The following is a 20,795-nucleotide window of genomic DNA, read 5'->3' on the forward strand; positions in this document are numbered from 1 at the left end:
CCCACAAAATTCAATTTATTTAATTTCAACAAATATTTATTGACTATCTGCCAAGAGCCCAGCATAGGAAGTGAGATAGCTAGGTGCTATTGAAGGAAATCAGATGTCATTCTTGGCCTTAAGGAATTCACATGCTAGCTAGGGAGACAGACATGCCAACAGACAACGTTCATACATCTAGTCAACAAATCTTTACTGAGCACCTACCATATACTAATCGCTACTACAGTGTGCTAGGTGCCTAGGGTACGGTTCTTCCTGTGCACATGGAGCTTGCAATCTAGTGAGGGATGTAGACAAGTGTATCAGTCAGGTTTCTGCTCCAGGGATAGTACATTAACAAACAAATTCTTAGTGGATCAAAAGAAAAAAACATTTGATTTTCTTGCTCATGGAGCAGTTCCAACGGGGGTCAGGGGTGGAGACTCAGTGTCAAGCTGCAGGCTGAGAGGTTGATTCAGGTCTGCTTCACATGTCTCTCATCCTGCACGTGCTCTTCTCAAAGCAGAAGCACAAGAGACCAAGCTAAACTACACAGCACTCTCCGGGTGTCTGCTCATGTCATGTTTGCTGATACTCCACTGGCAAACACCCTGCAGAGCCAAGCCCAGCATCAGTGGGATAGGGAAATAACTTTGCCTACTCTGGTGGGAGACAGTGCAAAGGGAAGTGGTGTAATTCTAGCATAAGAGTCCCAAGAATTAGGTACAGCAATTCAGTCCACCTTAATAAGTAAAAAAGGCTACCACACTACCAATAAATAAATAGAGGATCATAAGGAGTAGCACAGAGTAAGTGGAGAATTCCATGGGGCACATAAAAAACATCTAACCCAAACTATAAAGGCCAGGGAAGGCTTGCTGGAAGAAGAGGTGTCTGAGCCGAACCTGCAGTGTGAGCAGCTATCAGCTAGGTCAAGAGGAAGCAGAGAACTGGCTGAGAGAATAGGGAGGTCGAGGCCAGGGGCTCAGTATGGCCTCGTGAAGTGGAGGAACGCTGGGAAATGAGAATGGCGTGGAGGCCTGGGTAGATGGGCATGGGGCTTACAAGCCATGATAAATAACTTGGCTTCTATTAGAAGGACTTTGAGGAGCCATTGCAGAGCTTCAGTTAGAAGAGTAGCCAGATCAGTGTGTATTTTAGAAGAAATGTTCTGACGCAGCCTAGACTAGAGGACACTGCTGGAAGCTGGCAGATCACTTAGTGGTTGTGAACCAGCAAGAAACTGGGGACTGAATTAGAGAGATGATAGTGGTGATGGAAAGAAGTGGGTGGATTTAACAACTATTTGGAGATACAATTGATAGGACTTACTGATTAGATTCCCTCTTGAGTCTGACACAGTCAGAATAGGGCCATAAAATGAAAAATTAAAATACCAAGGTGGCAGCTGTTTTTCTCAGAGATACCTTCTTTCTGCCTTGATCAAAGACCTCACAAAGAAAATAAAGTGATACCCAAACATACACTGGATTGCTGCTGTGTCCCAGGCAGAGGACTAGACACTAGGTTGGAGCCCAAAGGATGGCCACCTACATCAGATGGGGAAGGGCTTCTGAGAGGTGCCAGAGCTGGGCCTCAGAGGCCACAGTGGAGTGAGTTACTGCTCTTTCCCTAGCAGGGCAGTGACCTTGGTGTTGAGATTATAGTGGAAGGAGTGGGGGGAAGCTGGCTTGGGTGACCAGATGGTCAAGGTGTCGTTTACTGGGCAGGGACGTAAGAGTAGCCTTTTCAGGCTGCACAGAGATGCAGACTTCCACACACCCTGCTGCAGGTGGGACAGTACAGCAGGAGCACAAGAGAGCGAGTCCTGGAGTCAGCTTGCTTGGGATGGAATCTGGGCTCTGTGACCTGCAGTGTTTTATCTTCTCTGTGTCAGATCGTCTCTTGGTTAAAGCAGGGCTACTAACAGCTCCTACCTTGTAGCTGCCGAGAGGATTAAATCAAATAATGTGCATAAAGTCCCAGGCACAGTGCCTGGTTCATAGTAAGCCCTTGAGCAATGTTAGCAGCTAGGATGGTGGAAGTCCCGAGGAGGGAGCCGTTAGTTGTATCTGAGGTTGGGAAAGGCTTCAGAGAGGAGGCGACCCTAAAATTAGGCGTTGAAGCATGCATAGGCTTTCACCAGGGCAGGACAGAGTGGAAGGCCTTTTGGGAGGAGCTGCACCACAGCAGCAGGTCCTCCCAGGGAGTGGCGGGTGGAACTGCAGGGAATACTGGCTCTAGAAGGAAGGACCTGGATGGGGCACAGCGGGGGGTGGGACCCCGAAAGCCTCTAGTTTGATTGAACCTTATTAGTGAGTCCTGGCGACTCCTTAAAGGGTTTCAGCAGAGGGGTTGACATGACCGTGTACCTGTTTTAAAAAGATTATCCTGATGCCAGCATTAAAGATGAAGCACCATAACCCAGGCATTAGCTATACCACAATTCCCACTCCTTCCACTTCCTAGGTCCTGTCTTTAGGTATGTTTTGGTATATGTGGAGTGAGTTTATCTCACAACTCTTCTGAGTAACCTACTTGGTAGCTGTTTCTCCAGGTTGCATGTGCCTCCCCACCTCTCCTGGCACCATCGTGGGGCTCCAGGTTTTTTGGTCCCAGCCATGTAATGGAACCGGGGTTGGGTGCTCTTCAAAACATGGGCCAAGCAGGAAAGGCCACAGTGGTCTTTATTGTCCCATCCTGTACAGCTGCACCCTGCACAAGTTGTGTACAGGGTGGGGACAGAGCCCAGGCATGCTAATTACAAGGTTTTGATAGACTTCCCTTGATTATTTGTACAGATTTAAGTTGCCCATATTCCTCCATGCATTGCTTCCACATGCAGAGTTGGAAGACCCGCAAGCAGGTAGCAGCTTTTAGATCTTCAGCTGCTGGTAGACTGTTCTGCACATGGGACTGTGAACGAGATCATTCATCAACTTGGCCCAACAACAGGGCTCTGTGGTCCGTCCCTGGAACAGCCTTTCTGAAAGTGTTGGCAGTAACAGGAGGGGACTTTGAACACAGGAGAGAAAAAACTGAAGTTCTGCCTGCTAAACATATTTGTCCCCAATACCTCAGAGTAACAAACAAAGAGTTAAACGAGTTGCTTATGGATATATCCAGTTCCTAGCGTTGCTCTCCTGTCTTGACGTCTGCCTTTCCTCTCTCCTCCTGAGACATTCCTCCCTCAAGCCTCCCCAGGGTTAACCATTAACCCCAGGCACTGTGGGCTGTTCTTGCCCGCAGACTTGCCCAGGACGACCTGGTGCGTAGTAACCAACAGCCACACACTTCTGAAGCCTGTGTGACTCCAGTCCTGTCTGCCGTCGTGAGGGGCAGGCGGTGTGCTGCAGGGAGGGCCATGGAGGGCTTCTCAGTGGAGGAGTCCATTGGGGTGTACCCACCTGTCCTCTACCATGCTGTTGCAGTACACCTCCCATAACAGCTGCCTTGGGCCCAGGCTTGCTCAGGAGACAGTCTCCTGGCTGGGGAGGAATATGCTCATTCCTGGGCCCTGCCCATCCCAGGTCACGCCCATTTAGTCCTCATGGTACCCTGTGACGTAAGAGCTAGTATGTTACCCACATCAGAAGGGAGGAAGCAGCCTTAGGTTTTGTACTGCTCATGAACAGATTACTATAATCTTGGGGGCTTAAAACAGCATATATTTGTTATTTTACAGTTCTGGAGGTCAGAAGTCTGCAGTGGGTTTTACTGGGCTAAAATTGAGCTGTGGAAAGGGCTATGTTCCTTCTGGGTGCTGTAGGGAGAATCTCCTTGTCTCAGAGCTTCTGGGGCTGCCTGCATTCCTTGGCTCACAGCCCCTCATTGCACCTGCAAAGCGAGCAGTGTGACATCTGCATATCCCCCTGGCTCTGCACTCTGATTCTGACCCTCCTGCCTCCTCTTAAAGGGACCTTTGTGATTGCTTAGGGCCCACACATATAATCAAAGATAACCTCCCCATCTGAGACCCTTGATCACATCTGCAAAGTCCTTTCTGCCATGGAAGGTAACAGTCACAGGTCCCAGTTTAATAAGTCTTTGGGGCCCTTATTCTGTCCACCACAAGTTGTACAAGTAGTGGAACTAAGATTCAAGTCTAGGTCTAGCTCCCCAGGCAGTACCTTTACCTATCACTCTAATGAAAGGGAATAGAAACAAGAAAGATACATTATCCCTCATGGCAATGGGAGGTGAGGGGAAAGCCTGGTCCAAACAGACCCTTTACCAACAACTGATTGTTGAACACCGTGAGACTCAGGGCCAGCCTGAGTTAGAGACCCTTCCACCTTGAAAACGTTTAAGCGTCTGTGCGTTCATTTAGCAGGTGTTTACTGAGGTCCTAGTGCGGGTCAGGTGCTGTTCTAAGCACTAGGCTTCCTTAGAAGTGAACGACACAGCGCAGACTTTCGGCCCTCCCGGAGGACCTTCCAGGGGAGCGTTAGGGCCGCCATCACAAAGGACCACAAAGTCGGTGGCTTAAAACAGCACAAATATATTCTCTCCGAGTTCTGAAGGCTGGAAATCCAAAACTGGGGTGTGAGCAGGGCCACGCCCCCTCTGGAGACTTGTGGGGAGAACCCTCCCTCGAGACTCTTCCAGTGGGGGGCTCCCCGGGTTCTGTGGCTGGTGGGACACCTCCACGTGCCTCCAGCCTCCACCTCTGTGTGCCTGAGTCTTCTCCCCCGTCTCCTGTATCAAGACCCCAGTCACCGGACACCTTAAGTCGAGGGTGATTTCATCTTGAGATCCTTAACTAATTACATCAGTTAAGACCCTATTTACAAAGGTCACATTCCGAGGCTCTGAGTCGACATGAATTTTGTGGGAACATTATTGAAATCACTACATGAGAGAAGACGGACAGTGCAAAAGTAAATACGGAATATCACCTGACAGGTGATCAGTTAGGAAGAAAAACAAAGCCGAGGAGGGGGGTAGGGAGTGCCGGCCGGAGGCAGGAGAAGTAACAGTTTGAATCAGAGCAGTCCTGGAGGGCCTTGCTGAGAAGGGGACATCTGAGCCAAGGCCTGAAGGACACGTTCAGCTTCGGAGATGTGGCCCTTCATGAATGTGGCCATGGCCACATCCAGCTGAGTAGCCAGCAAGACGGCTTGAGACAGATTGTTGCAGCCCTGCGCCCCTTCCTCCTCCCAGTCCGGGTGGTGTCCCTGTGCTTGAGGCCTGCGCGGTGACTCTCCTTTACGGTCCACTGCGGCTCTAATGACAGCGGTAATGACGGTAATGGGATGTGAGGGGGCCCCTCCTTCTTGTGTGAGGGCCCCATTGTGCCGACTAATTGTGTAGAAGCAAGTAGGACAACTGTCTGTGGGGTGGAAGCAGTGGGGAGCAAAGAGGAATGTGTTATCCGGACCTCGGGGCATCGCTGAATCACCCCAGCGGAGGCTGCGCCCTGCCTCGGGGTTCCCAGGAATGCTGGAAAGGACTTGGGACCCTGCTGACACTGGGGAGGCATCTTGGGTGAACCCCAGTACCCCGGGTTCTTCATCATCTTTATCAACCGTTTAGCAGCTGTGAATAAATCCTGCTTACTTCCAGAAGGTGGAGAGAGGATAAAACCATTATGGAGCCCAGCTCTGGGGTCCTGGGTGCCTGGCACAGGGAGGAGGCTGGGCATCCTCAGCAGCCCGTTTTGTCCGGTAGCGCCGGCGACCAGGGTCCTCAGTCCTCAGCCTTCACCGGCTTTCCTTGGCCGTCTTGTTAAGTGATGCTCTCTGACTTCCAACAAGTACATTAGGAACACCCCTTTTAGGAAATACATGTTTTAATGGAATAGATTTTTTTGAAATGACCTTATCTGAGGCAGCAGGCACTTTCATAAGTATGTATTGATTGGTTTTTTAAAAATTTCTCAGATGTTTTCACTTGTTCTTTGCCATCCAGTGCTTGTCCTGTTTCCAGCGACTCCTCTGCATTCAAGCACAATGTCCAGATCTCCGCTGGAAGCCTTCCTGCCGGGGCTTTGTGACATTTCGGGCGCTTATATTCTGCTACAGAGCGGAGCATCTGGATATGCTGAGCGTGGGATTCACTGTTATTCTCAGGAAGATGGGGTTGTTATCACTGCCATCTGTTTACTGATGGGGAAACTGAGGCACAGAAGGCTAAGGGAAGTGCCCCCCAGTACATAAGGAGCATGTGGAAGAGCAGCTTTGAACGCAGATCTTCCTGATTCAAGAGGCATCATAATCCCATTTTTATTTCCATGCTACCAATTTAAAAAATGCCTCCTTCAAATTCTTTGGCTCATGGTTTGCGTTTGGAAATAAAAACGCCAGCTTTTAGTACACCCATCACCCACAAAAGAACCGCATGGGGTGAAGGCCACAAATCCCTTTGTGTCAATGTTTTAGTCTGCAGTGTGTTTTATGTATGCTAAATAGCTCAAAGTTCCAAGACAAAGGCTGGTTTCCCACCATGCCAGTTAACAGGCCAACCCTGTGAACAAAAATCAATGAAACAACTTATGCTGGTATCATGGAGACATGGCCAAGTATTTAGTCATTTTAAAATTTAATTCTTAAACCAATTCAGCTAAGGCTTGTTGAATACCAGCCACAGGCCAGGCCCTGTACCAGGCCCTGGGGGAAAGGAAACTGAATAAAGCTCCTCCTGGAGAAGCTCACAGGTGAGTGTGGGAGGCAGACACCGAACAAATAATTTCAGTACACCGTGGAAAGTGCTCTCCTAGCTGGGGCTCAAGGCACGGGGAGACCCCAAAGAATCCTTCAGTCTTGGAGGAAGGAGTGTTAAAGAGTCTTTCAAGAAGCCTTGAACTGTGTCTGCTTCTTACATAGAAAAGGCATGTGGACTGTTGACCTGGAGTGTGTGAGCCATGCACACATGTCTGCTTAACCTTACTGCTCAAATCCCTGTCTCATCACTACCATTTTGTATTTGTTTGGCTTATGTCATCCAAATTTTTGCCTAATTCTGTTTCACTTGCCATGTAATAAATATAGTAACAACTAATATTTATTGAGGCATTATTGTAAGCCTCAGTTAAATAGATGTATGTTTTTGTAACAATTCCACGAGGTAGATGCTATTAATAATATGTATTTCTGCAGATGGAAAACATGAAACACAGAAAGGGCTCTTAACTCACCCAGGGTCACCAGCTTATAACTGACAGAACTACCCTTCCCTTCCTTCCCTAAGTTCCAGCCAATCTGTTCTTTAATCAATTTTTTGCAGAGACCAAGCTTTAAGTGAAATCAGGGTCTTGGCACATGCTGTTCCTTCTGCCTGGAATGTTGTTCCCGCTACTCTTGATGAAGCTAGATCATTTTCATCCTTAAACTCTGAGCTAAAATGCCATCTTTCTTGACCATCCTATCTAAAGCAGTTCTTCCCTGCTGTAATTTTGGTTTCTGCACAAGGCTTTCCTCAATTTGAATTTATCTTAAATTATTGTCTGCTTATTTGGTTTTTGTCTGTGTGCCTCACTGGAATATAAGCTCATGAAGAGGTGGATTTTAACTGGCTAATACATCAGTGTGTCCCCAGTGCCTGCTATAATGTTTGGTGTCTGATGGGTACACAATAAATATTTGTAGAGTGGATGCCAATGCTAGGCTCTGGGGTGCCAAGGTGAATAAGATGAGCTGTTCCCTTGGGAAACTTACAGTCTAGCAGAAAAACAGGCAATCAGCAGCTAATGCAATTTGTGTCCTATCTACCAGAAGCATGTGTAAGGTGCCACGGGGACACAGAGGAGTGACTGATTTGGAGGTTGGGCAGACAGCATGGAGGAGGTGACACTGAACTAGCCTTGAACAAGGAAAACAATTTCACTTTGACACCAGTGCCAGACTGCTTGGATCATAGGGCATTCTGAATAGTAGGAATAGCATATGCTAGGAAGAGTGGGCATGTTTGCACTACATGTGTTTATCAAGTAACTGCTCTCAGCCAGAAGAATATGTTAGGGATCTGTGTTCTTAGGAGCTTGCAGGCTAACTAGAGAAACAGATTCATCAACATATAATTACCTGGGGATGAGTTTGGAAAGGAAGGCAAGGGCTAGATCATAATGTCAGGGTGATGGGATGAGCATGAAACATGTTCTAGGTTCCAGGTCATGAAAGGCATGTAGGTAGGAGGAGTTTGGTGTAGGCAAAAGGGTGCCATTGAAGATTTTTAAGTAGGAAGTGACATGATCAGGTGTTGCTTGAGAATAACCTAGATGTCAGTGTGGAGACTGATTGGAGGCACTAGAGGTGGAAAGAAGGGAAACCAATCAGTAGGCTGCTGCAGGAGCCCAAGTGAGAGGTGATGGGTGAGCGTGGAATGCAGAAGGTAACATAGAGTGATGCTCTGAATTAATAGGTCATGATCAACTGAGGATGAGAGTTGAGAAAAGAGAGCCAAAAAAGGCCCAAAACTTTCTAATTTGATCTGCCATTTGAACTACTGCTTATTAACTAAGATTGGGGAGTGTTTCCCAATGTGCATGACCAGAACTTCTCATCCCTCAACAAAAAGGTTGGAAGACCATGCATTATCTGTCCTTGTCTTGGAAAGTTACAAAGCACACCAGCATATTCAAGGCTCTGAAAAGTCCTGCAGCAGAGAAACTTGTTTAATTTAATTTAACTAGTGTTTCTTAAAGTTCTTAGCAATAGAACCCTACTTTAGCACCCAAAATAACCTGAAGAATACACTTTAAGAAATGGAATAAAACCTGTATGTTCCTGTATAGGCTCATGTTCTGGGAAGACCAATTTACTTTTGTCTTGGTATTTATGATGCTATCCTGCAAGCCTTTAAAAATTTTGAGGACTTTGGCACAATAGTAAGAAAAGTATGGACGCCAGTGCCAGACTGCTTAGATTCACACCATGCTATCTAATCTTTCTGCACCTCACTTTTCCCATCTTTGAAATGGAGCTGATAGCAGTAATACCTATTACCTTAAGTGGTTGTGAGGATCAATGGGTTAATTCCTGAAAAGCCCTGGGAACAGTGCCTGGCCCATGGGAGGGCTTAGTAAGTGTTAGCTCTTGGGAGAGGCAATATAGGGTGGTAGATGAGACCATGGACTTGGGAACTGCACTGTTGGTTTTGTATCTCAGCCCCTCTACTTAACTCACTCTGTGACTTGGGAAAACAATATGGACCCTTCTATGCCTGCTTCCCCATCTGTAGAGCAGGGACGATTACTGCTTCTACCTCATAGGTTTGTTGTGAGAAATCAGTCAATCAGATGAAAGAATGTTGTCTGGCATGTTAGATGTTTTTTTTTTTTTAATCTTCTAAATTATCTTTGCTATTAGCATAATTTTATCATGTAGGTTGACTTTCAGCTCCAGTGACGAAGATCCAATTTTTCAGCTTTTCTTGCAAGTTATTTTGGACTTATATTTTGGCAGTCCCGTTTCCTGATACTGGAGGCCTTGAATTCAGAGGCTGGTTTCTCACAGTGACTTCCTATCCTCTTCTATTCAATCCAGTTTGGTTCCTTCATCTTGTGGACTGACAATGTTAATGAAAATCCTTTGATTCTGGAGACCACCTGGCCCCTCCTCTGGGCTCTGTGCCTTTCCTAAAAAAGGCAGACATCTGTTTCAAATCACTTAGTAGAAGACCTTGGGATGCTCTTTTAGCAAAACCTTCCCCCAGTGCCAACACAGTCTCCTGTTTCCAGAGAGAGAGAGGCTGGATTGTTTCCTTGTTAAAAGTTTTCTGATACTATATCAGTACGGAATCTTTGGAACAGGTCACACCAACCTCCACATTCAAGCCAATTACCAGATATTTAGTTATCATTTTCCTTTGGGGACTGTCTGCTCTTGGTGAACAATTAGATTAAAGAATGCTGATGAAATTCGAGTGGCAGGAAGTAGAAGTTACACATCTGAGTGCAGAGTTTCTATTTCAAGGTTGAGTAAGTGGTAAATTTTTACTGAGAAATCCTAGCCTAATAGAGTCAGATTCTTAAGGTCCCCCAGCCAGTCTGCCCATGGGTGTTTTACCTTCCTGGGAACTTCAGCTCCTTTTCAGAGGTGGGTTTCCCTGTTCTTCATGTTGACATAAAAACAATTAATAATTTAGGCCATATCCGTTAAAAAAATACTGTATAAATACAATACTGTAATAATAATTTTAATGTCAGTCCAGCTGGGCACTGTTCCCAGACTACCAGCTGAGGCAGAAACACAAATAAGAAGAAGGAAGACTGCTATATAATGCAAATGGCTGCAATCTCATTGTTTTCTGCTCTTGCATTGCATATATAGTGTTGAAGTTACATTATGGATAAATAGATTTTGTGGACTAACTTGAAAACCTAATCACTGTCTATAACATTATTTCTATGGGAAGACACGTGCATTCTATACTACCAACAGGTGGTTTGCAAGCAAATTTTTGGAGCACAGTAGATTTGTAAGGTGAAGGCCTCCTGGAGTTTTAACCTCTAGTTGCATGTTTTGTATTCAGGGCTAAGGATAGATGAGAATCAGAGGCCTTCGAGAATTCCCACCCCCACCCGCCCCACCAAGTCCCCGCTGCCCCTTTCATCCTAGAGACTCTACCTGACCTTCTTTGTTCTCTGTCCCTGGGAGCCTCATCTCTGTCGCCTCATCCGGGCCCAGCTCTACTCCTCAACCACTGTTGAGGCCCCAGGAACCCAGGACGGACTCTGAATGTCTTTATCCTTACACACTTCATTAAATGAGTTAGGGCACCTAGGAGGCCATGCAGCCAAGCGGCCAGACTTCTGCCACTTGTAGCGAGCGGTGTGACTGTGGCATGTTATGCACTTCTCCAAGCCTCTGTTTCATCCTTCCAGAATGGGGTGTTGTGAGGCCCAATGGGAGAGTACTTCCTCTGACCATTGCCTGGCATGGAGCCGTGTTCCCTCCGTGCAGGTGCATGGTGGGACACGTACTGAGGGACATTAGAGTTTAGACAGATTTCCATGAATTTAGGAGGCAGGCTACTGTGTGAAAGTACTGTGTGAATTTCAAACAGCAAACTGAAGAAATAAGTGTCTGGAACCTTTTGTTTATGAGCTGGGGACTGGGTAGGGTTTGGACATAGTTTTTGTGCCTTGGGGGTCAGGGAGAGGTGGCCCACATACTAACATAGTTGAGTGGCACTATCAAACTATTATTACTTTGAATAGATTAGGCTCTATAGCAGATTTTAAGCAAACTAATAAGGAAAAACCTTAAGTAGTTTCCACATGTGGTGTGTTGCACCCTAAGGAAAGCTTTTTTTTTTAATAAAAAATAAATCTTCTAGATTTGTGTTTTTTTAATAAAAAATATATCTTATAGATTTGTGTTTTTTTTTCCTTCAGGCCTTCTTTTCATTTGAGCTGGTTCCATTTGCTAATTTCCAAATAGGCTAGTGTCTGCATATTGGCTTTACGTAGGCATGAGATCTAGTTAGAAATAGAGACTAGAAAAATAAAATATTGACTGGGAGTCTTAGGACTTCTGGTAGACCCTCAGTAAAGGATGGGGCAATAGCAGTAATATAATGTAAGGAAAACAGATCTCTCTCTGCCATTTCCCTCAGAATGCGCTCATTCTAATCTGAATCAAGTTTTCTTCCTATCTGTGACCTGCAGAAATTGAAATGAAGCCAGTTAAGAAGTCAGCCTCAGAGTGCCTCAGTAAGGATCAGCCTCACCAAGAGTCGTGTCCCACAATGAGATTTTAATTTTATTTAGGCAAAAAAAAAAGTGTCCATGAACTTCAGCATTGTTTTTGTGATACATAGCAATATAGAGTGATAGCTTTCAAAAGGGACCATTTTAAAGTAACTGGTTTTGTTTACTGAAGTGGGGAGCTATAAGATCTCCCCCTCCTAAAGAAGCTTGAGTGTGTGGATAATGTGCTGTCATGAAGATTTTATAATCTGCAATATTGGAGAAGTAATAAGATACTGTTGCTTGTTGACCATCTGGTTTGACATTCATGGTGACACAGTTTGCTTTTTTATTTTTTTTAAACTGGTGAGAAGCAAGAAACTGAGTTTAGAAATTTCAGAGGTGTTTTATAAATGTGGAATTTATGTTTGGTTGTTTGAAATGGTTAGATTTTATTTTTACCTTATTCACATGATGAAAGATTCATCACATTTTCATATTTTCTTTTATTTTTGTTCCGCAGAAGATAAATTGAGAATCTCAACTCCTGATTTTTCCCTCCCTGGCCCCGGGTTTGAACTTTCATCTTACATCAAAAACAGTCTTTTTTACTATAAGACAGACATAAATTATAAGGAAACTCTAGATAAAGAAGAATCACCAACAGAAAGGACCTATAGGGATTTTATATTTCATCCATTCATTCAAAAATATTTATTGAAACCCTAGTATTTGCATTTCATTCTACCAGACACTGAGGGATTTGTTGAAGAAATATTAAAGACATTCTTCCTTCCTTTGAGAAGCTTAGAGCTTATTTGGGGGAAAAAATGACATAGACATATGAAACAGTTAAGTTATAATTCAAGGCAGCATATGATTAAATACCAGAATGTGTGGTTCTGACAAGAAATGCTATAGGAGCTCAGAAAAGGGAGTGATAACTTCATGGCATTCCTGTGTTCTGCCTACAAACTGGCAAATTGTAGCACTATTTGTATGAAATATCTTACACTTGTTTTTTTGGCAGCCTTAGGCCTTGACTCCCAGGCAGCATTAAAATATTTGTACTTCAGTCTCTCCAGAACTGGCTTTTTTTTTTTTTCTTATAGGCAGAGGAAGAGCCTTATGCAAACCAGAGTGTTCATGGGAGGCAGGTAGTTTCTGACAGTCACAGTCTCTTTCAAATACAAAATAAGGAGTGAGCCTCGTCATTCTGTTCTCAGCCCGCCCGCGCAGCCCTCACCCCTTCATTGCAAACTCTCCCTGATGTTGAGAGGCGGTTTAATTTGAACTTACTGTCCGTGACGGACGAGCTAGCATCAAGGGTCAGATAAATTTATGGCTTTGGAGACTTGCTGATGAAAATCCCCAGGGCCATGCTGTTGGGGAAGGAACTGACACAGAGGCAGGGGACCTGAGACCCAGGTGTGCTCCCTGGAAGCAGGGTTCCCCAGTGCATGAAAGTCTTTGCTTGGAGATGAGGTTTAATGAAACTCACTGGCTTCCTGTTCTATTTTTGTCATATTCAAATTAGCACAGAGCTCAGAGATGAAGCCATGGGGCCTAAATTCTTAAAATCATGAAAAAGAGAAGAAGACATAAAATGCTTGGGTAGTCAAATCCACTGTGTGGGACCACACCTCACTCCATTCTGGTCCTTCCAGGAACAGCCTCCCCGCCCCCGCCCCCTCCAGCTGCATGTGGTTATCAGTTGGTTGCTTTTCCATCTCATGATTCATGAATTTTCAGTTTCTTTTAAAACTCACTGTCACTGGTTCTCTTCTCTGCCCCTTCATTTAACCTTAGGCTGTGAGGAGACATAGGTAACAGAGGTGTTCTGTTCTTTGCCTGATACTGTTTGAGAGCATGTTTGTACAGCCCAACCCCATTTGAAAATAATGTGGCACTTGGTGTCCGTTCTTCTTGTCAGGTGGACAGCCCCTCTGGTCAGGCAGGAGTTCCCAGCTTAGTGCACCCTAGAGTGACTGAGACATCAAGGGAAGCTGTGATCTCACCCCTCAGCCCCTGATGGGTTTGGTTCTCGCCACAGCTTAAGATTTATGCAGGGCATTGTTTGCGCTGGCGAATTTGGGAAAGTGGCCCCAGAAAGTGTTTCACCCATGACTTTTTATTTAGTTTGGTGTCTGTCTAAACAAATGTTAAGTAGCAGATGGTTATGGAACATCTTATCGAATTCGTGGGAAGACTGCCCTTGAAATATTTTTATTTAATTATCATACTACAAAGCACAAAATAGTACCTTTATTTATTTATTTATTTATTTTTTAACAAAAATGTTACACAGTAGCTTGATATTCTGGGAATAAATCACAAACCTAAAATTTATACCCTTTCTCGGGCTGTTCTTTGCTAGGTTTTTCTGGAAGGGAACTCTTTAATTTTAGAAGCCACGAGAGGATGTGTTTAGTGATGTCATCTTGAGAGAGGGCTCAGGAGTCTAAGTCCAGCATGTTGTCTGCAGCTCTCTGCTCCGAGATATGGTGGAAAAAGCACTCTGACTGTTTTCCTGTTGCTTTTCATGGTTTTTGCATCATGTTCCTATTCTTGCTCAAGATCAATAATCCACTCTACAAAGGCTGGCGTTTTGTACTGAAGGCCCAGTGTGAGAAAGTTTTAACTAATTCATGTGTGGGGTTACTGTCTTAGTGCCTTTTTTCCCTGATAGGTGTACTTTTAAAGAAGATTGTGCACCTTCAGAGAACTCAGAACACTGGCTGGATATTTCACTGGGAGCTAAAAGGTGCCCTCAAATTCACCTAGTTCGAAGCAGTAAAGATAAGGTAAGAGGAAAGATTTTAATTTGTCTCTACTCTCTCATTTTGCACAATTGATACTAATTCCTTCTGTATATAAAACATCTATTAGCAATCAGGTAAGCTAAGAGAGTCCATTCATTTAATAATTAATACTGAGTGCCTATACTCTAATATTGAGTGTCATACATTCTGCAAGGTAGTGGGGATATAGACAGAACAAGACACATCATGGGCCTGCCCTCATGGAGTTTGTTGTCTTGTGCAAATGAAAATGACCCTAATTAGTTGAATTTAAAGAAAAGATGGACTATTAATGTAGTAGAAAAGCATGTTGGTTTAAAGGAACATAGAAAAAGGAAGTTCAGAATTATGGTCAACAAGATTCCTTAAGTGTGGCTTAAGTGCAGAGTTTTGTTTTATGCTTCCTTTTGCTAATGTGTTCAGGCTCCTCCTGACACTCGTACGTCCATGGCTCAGGCAGTGTTGGCAGAAAGGGAGAGAAACCACTATGGGCTGTGGCTATTGCCAGCCGGGTCCCGTTGGAAGCCAAGAGGCTCTTGCTATAGCAGTACTGCCCTTTGTAGCCCATCAGCCCCGTCACTGGATGAGAGAAATGAAGCAATGAGCATATCCAGGCATTTTCTGATTCACATACCAACCATGCCCTATGGGAAAATGGAATTCCTGCCTTATAATCTCAGTGGTGCTGTAAGGAGACACTTTCTTTCTAATTATGGCTCTTGTATTATGAATAATTGTACAGAATCCCCATCAGCAGCCAAGCTGACCTGTCTGTTGAGCTCACTGTTTCATTTGAATGCCATATTAACAAGGAAATGGGCCACTTTCTCTTTTCCCTTACACTTTGCCATTTCAAATCGCAAGAACCATACCACTTAAGATGATTTAACATTTAATAAAGGAGAGCCAGAGTAGTTAATGAGTGATAAATAATGAAAGAATCAAGCTTTCAAGTCATAACTGATCAGAACTCATGGATTTAAAGTTATTTGGCTATTGTCACTTTCTGTTATCTTCCTGGTGTTGGAGGGAGGGGATAAAATAAAACGACTTTTAAAGCTCTCACCCAAACCGCCACAAGCCCTGAGTCTGAAAACAGATCCTGTGAAGAAGATGCTTAGGCACCTAAGCATCGGTATAGTCAGGTTTTTATTTCCCTTTATCAGTCTGAAAAGTGGCTGGGTTGGTGCTGATAGAGAATGGTAGAGAATACCATGATCCTCGCAGGTACCCAGGGCTCTGATAAGAAGTTAAGATGATGCAAGGTTTTTTCTTTTATCATTTTGAAAACTTTAAGGCTTATACTTCGGCTAAATGCAGTGAGGGAAAGTCACTTCATTAAATCACAAGTGTTGTTTCCATGATTTGCTTCCCTATCTCTGGGTTTACTGGTATAAATTAATCACCACTTACATCTACTCTGGAACATTACAAAAAAATGTATGCCACCCAAACAGCCACGAGTACTTTCTTCCCCACCTGGGGTCCCCCTGTGGTTTACCCAAATCCCTTTAGAGTCTCCTCACATAATTACCTCACTCTTTCCAGCTCACCATTCACTCTCAAGGTAAAAGAGGTAAGAATTTAGTAATTTGAGTAAAGCGATTCTTTGAGGCCAACTTTGAACTGATATTTTAATAATGTTGATGAGATGCCTGATTCCATCTCTTGGTCATAGTATTTCAAAGTATTTCCTGCCCTTATGGTCATCTAGAAGCTACCCAAAAGCCTCAGATCTTTATTTAAATAATACCTGACCCTGACCTACAGAATGGCAGTCTATGATTTTTTCAATTCTGCCTATTATCTTAAAGGTTACTTACTAGCTTAAATTCTACCTATTAGTTCAGAGTGTTTGTAGCTGCCCATCATATGTCTAGCAACATTCTAGTCGCTTTCTGTGTGCGGAAAAATCCCAATGAAGGGCAGAGTCTCTGTTGCCAAGAAGCATCATATCTTTACACAAAACAGTTAGAAGATAGTACATCTTCTTGTCCTTATCCTCATTATGGAATCAGCATTAAAAAGAAACAATTGGAGCAATTGTCCTGGAAGGATGTTTGTGAAGTTTTGTTGAGTGAAAGCAGCAAGATGCAGAAAAGTATATATAGCATGATCCTGTATTGACAAAAAAAAAATCCTATATATGTATGTATGTATCTATCTATATAATTATTTGAACATGGAGAAAAATGTGGAAGAATTCATACTAGGTTATAAACATGGGCTCCCCCAGATTGGATGACTGATGATGTGCAGGAGAGGGAAGGCAGGAACAAGCAAACAAAGAAAACTGAAATCCTCACATACACAGACAAACACAAAGAAGAATGAAGCTATGACATCCCATTTTTGCACTGTGTGAAATTATGCTTGTACACCTATAAAAAGATTTTGACTTTCAGGAACAATGGTTTATATTAATAAAAACAAGAAAGACATGGAAACAGAAATATTTCCTACAAACAGCATGGTTCCAAAAGGAGAGACACTAGAAACATTCTTTTATAAATCAGAATGAAAAGAAGGAATTCCACCATCTTTGATACAACCAACATTGTTTTTAAAGTTGTGTCCAATGCAGTAATATAAGAAAAAAGTAGTAGCCATAATTAAAGGAATGGAATAGACAAGATATAATTATTTGCTAATCTTAAGTGGTTGTATATCAGCAAAATCTAAATATATTAGCTTTTAGAACTATTGAAATTAAGAGTAAAATGAAGTGCTAAATGTTCAATAACTATTTACATATCAGTAACCCTACCAGGTGGGAGGTCAAACCGTTAATGTCCATTAATAAAAGATCCCATTTATAAAAAGCAACATAAATACACAAGCATAAACTTAAAGAATAAGGTATATATCCTATATATTTAAAATCACTTCTACTAGGAGATATACATGGAGACAACTACCAAAAATAGTAATTTTGACTATGTAACTGCTTGTCTTAGCAGTTCTTTCTATCAGTAATAAGATAGTGGGGCAGCAGTCTGTTGAGGCTATTTATAATTCATGATCAAGAAACCATATCAGTTAAAAACATAAACATAAATCAAAATTTAAACAACACAAGGTATTTTTTTGGAAGATATGAGAAACATCTTAAAATTATTCAGACACATACTACATTTCATGGTGGGAAAGATATCATCATGTCACTTCTCCTTCCACCTATTTTCTAGATTTCATATAATACTACTGAAAATCCTAATTTTCCTTAAAATTAATATAAAATCCATCTGGGATAATATGAACTGGTAAAGGATACCCAAGATACATTTTATGAACTGGTAAAGGATACCCAAGATACATTTTGAAAAAAATTTATTATTAAGACCATTTCCATATGATTGTAAACATATTTATAGCAACAATAATTCAACCATAATTCTGGCATCACAATAGGAATATAGATAGAGAATAGAGGGGAAAGCTCAGAAATAGAAGTAAAAATTTTAAAGACCAGCTATCATAAAATAAGAAAAAATAAAAGAATTATTTCATAAAAGGTACTGAGACAACTTGGCTTATAATATGGAAACATATATAAAAAAATACACAGAAAAACCAAGAAAATAGAATTGAGCATCAGAAAATTTGTAAGTATGATTTTTTTAGGTCTGAGGCAATATACTATGTAATAACAAAAGAAAAATATTCATATACTTGACTGACTTTAAAAAGCTAAACAACAAAAAAAATACTTAAAGCATATACTTCAGGAAAACATTTGCAACAGGGAAAATATTAATTACAAGATGGTGAAGCTGCAAGAAATTAAAAAGAAAAATATCAAGACACCAAAAGGTGGGCAAAAATGTGTATTCTCACAAGAGGAGGTTTAGAGAGTTAGCCATAGATATGGAAATAAATTACCAAATAAAGACAAATTAAAGTGATAATAACCTATACTAACACCTAGTGTTGGCAATGCCAATTAGCACAACCTGTTTGGGAAGCAATTTGGCAACATAATTCAAAAGTCATAAATATATTCCTTCTGTTTGAAGCACTAATTTCAGGCATAGAGTTCTGAAGAAGGAACTTGAAGAAAAACCTTAAGCATGTGGATGCTATTGCAGTAGCATTTATAGAATTAGAAAACTGGGACTAGCCAAACTCTGGTGAAAGGGGAGCGGTTAAGTAAAGTAAGGCCCGTTGACCTCACAGAATGTAATGCAGCAAAAAGTTCTTTGGCCTCTCGGACGCTACAGCTAATCAATGCTCAAACTTTCTATCTCATCTGACCCTTTGTGTCTTCTTTCCCTCTATCCAGCTTAGTTCGAGAAAGAGCTATCAACCTGGTAAGGATTGTCATGTTGGGCTTAATAAGCCAAGGCATCTGCTTTGAAACCCTACTTACCTGTGCCCCACATTCACTCAAAAATACCTTCAACTCCCTGGCAACCCTCTCCTTCCACTACATTTGCAAAGAGTTACTGTCTTCAATTTTCAGATCAACTCCAACCTGGCTTCTGCCCCATTGTTTCCCTGAAACTGTTCCTGCTGAGGCCAGTAGTGAACTCCATGTAGCCATTCCAGCAGACGCCATAACTCCTCCTCATACTTGGCCTTTTCTGGACACTCGCTCTTCCATTGCCTCCCACGGCCCGGCCCCTCCATGCTGCCTGCCTTCTCTTGGGCCATGCCCTAGCCTCCTCTGCTGGCTCCTTCTCTCCTGGATTCCAAATAGTGGAGTTACTTCAGGCCCAACTTGGCTCTTCCTCTCTTCTAACTCTGTCCTTTGTCTATACACAATTTTATCCACTACCATATATCACCTATATGTTCATGTTGCCTTTATCTCCAGCCCGGATTGCTCCTCTGAGCACTAGGCCCATAACCAACTTGACATATCCTCTAGGTTATCACACAAGTACCTTGAACTAAACACATCTAAAACTGAGATCTTGGATTTTCTACCCAAAGTCTGCCTCTCACTGTGTCCCATTTCAGTACATGGCACCTCGATCCATCCATTTTTCTCACTAAAATCCTCCATTATCTACATGCCCCACTTTGAATCCTACCCATGCTCCTTCTAAAGGGCTTCTTGAATCTGACACTTCTTTTCAATTTCTACTGTATCATCCTAACTGAGGCTTCTATCATCTTTTAAATATCTCTTAGTACCATATGGCCCTCCAGTTTTAGTCTAGTGAACTTGGCCACGCTTCTACTGGACTATAAGGTTGGAGGGTGATGACTAGCCATTTGGTCCACTAAGGTATTCAGTACCTTGTACAGCACTTGCTACATGTTAAGAACCTGGAATAAATGAATGCAATAATTATAGTTATGTAAAAACTGCATGGGAGAACTGGAAGGAAATGTGGGAAATTTAAAACATCTGGTAAAAATAGGAGTTTAAAAACTTGCTGATCCTTTTGTTACAATGTTTGAACAAAGAAATAAATTTAAGGCATACATATACATAGGATAAAACATGATGTTATCATGTGCTAGGATGTGTGGTGCAGATATAAAAACTGGGTTGAAGAAGGCATTTGTTGAAGATGAGTTAGCAGGAGTGATTTGGATTCATGAAGTTGGACTGTAAGAACTTGCTTCTGCAGCAGATTCTATGGTCCAGAAACAGAATTTTTTGAAAATGGAAAGATGAGGGTGACCTTGACAACCAAGATAGACTTAGCAAGCTTAATAGAAGACAAGAGACAGCAGGGTCTTAGCTGGCTGTGCAGAAAGTCTGGGTGGAGGTCAGAAGCATAACAGAAGATAAACATCTCCCAGGTTGTCTGGAACTATAGCTCTTCATCACAGTTACCACTTCCCCTGCTCCCAGCATCCTAATAATAAGCCCACCTCCCATCAGATCCCTTTCATGTACCTGACACAGAAGGGGGCCACCATTGATATAGTAATTCATTTAATTTCCTTTTTTTTTTTTGCTAACTTCATTTTCTTTTTTTAAAAATTGAAATATCCACATATCACATTGTGTAAGTTTAATCTGTACAACATGTTAATTTGATATGTTTATATATTGTCATGTGAATACTACCATAGCATTAGCTAACGCTTCCATCATCCCACATAATTATTTCTGTTTTCTGCGATGGGATAATTTTCTGTTTCAGTGGGAGAACTGCCTGCCTTGTTCCTTTAGATATTCATTTGGTAAAAAGTTGCTTTGGGGAAATTCTAAGATTTTCTTTTGTGTCTCTTTGTATACACACACACACACACACACACACACACACACACACACACACACACACACACACACACACAACCAGCCTCCCTCTCCAAAAATATGATCATACTTTTGACCACACATAAAACCTTAACCATTTTCAAAGTAGATTTCATAGGCTACCTTCTTTACTAATCTAATTAAATTAGCAAAAAAAGGGGAG

General features: G+C 42.5%; 1 protein-coding gene across 1 annotated transcript in view; it reads left to right on the forward strand.

Annotated features, from left to right (window-relative positions):
• The window catches only part of PLXNC1 (plexin C1), a 132,690-nt gene that overhangs the window by 37,782 nt on the left and 74,113 nt on the right, over positions 1–20,795 (forward strand). Inside the window, exon 5 of the mRNA XM_017679314.3 lies at positions 14,301–14,415. Coding sequence (XP_017534803.2) covers positions 14,301–14,415 — 115 coding nt within the window. The remainder of the gene's footprint in view (positions 1–14,300; positions 14,416–20,795) is intronic.

The sequence above is a fragment of the Manis javanica genome, chromosome 10 (genome assembly GCF_040802235.1).
Source record: "Manis javanica isolate MJ-LG chromosome 10, MJ_LKY, whole genome shotgun sequence".
NCBI classification, from domain to species: domain Eukaryota; kingdom Metazoa; phylum Chordata; class Mammalia; order Pholidota; family Manidae; genus Manis; species Manis javanica.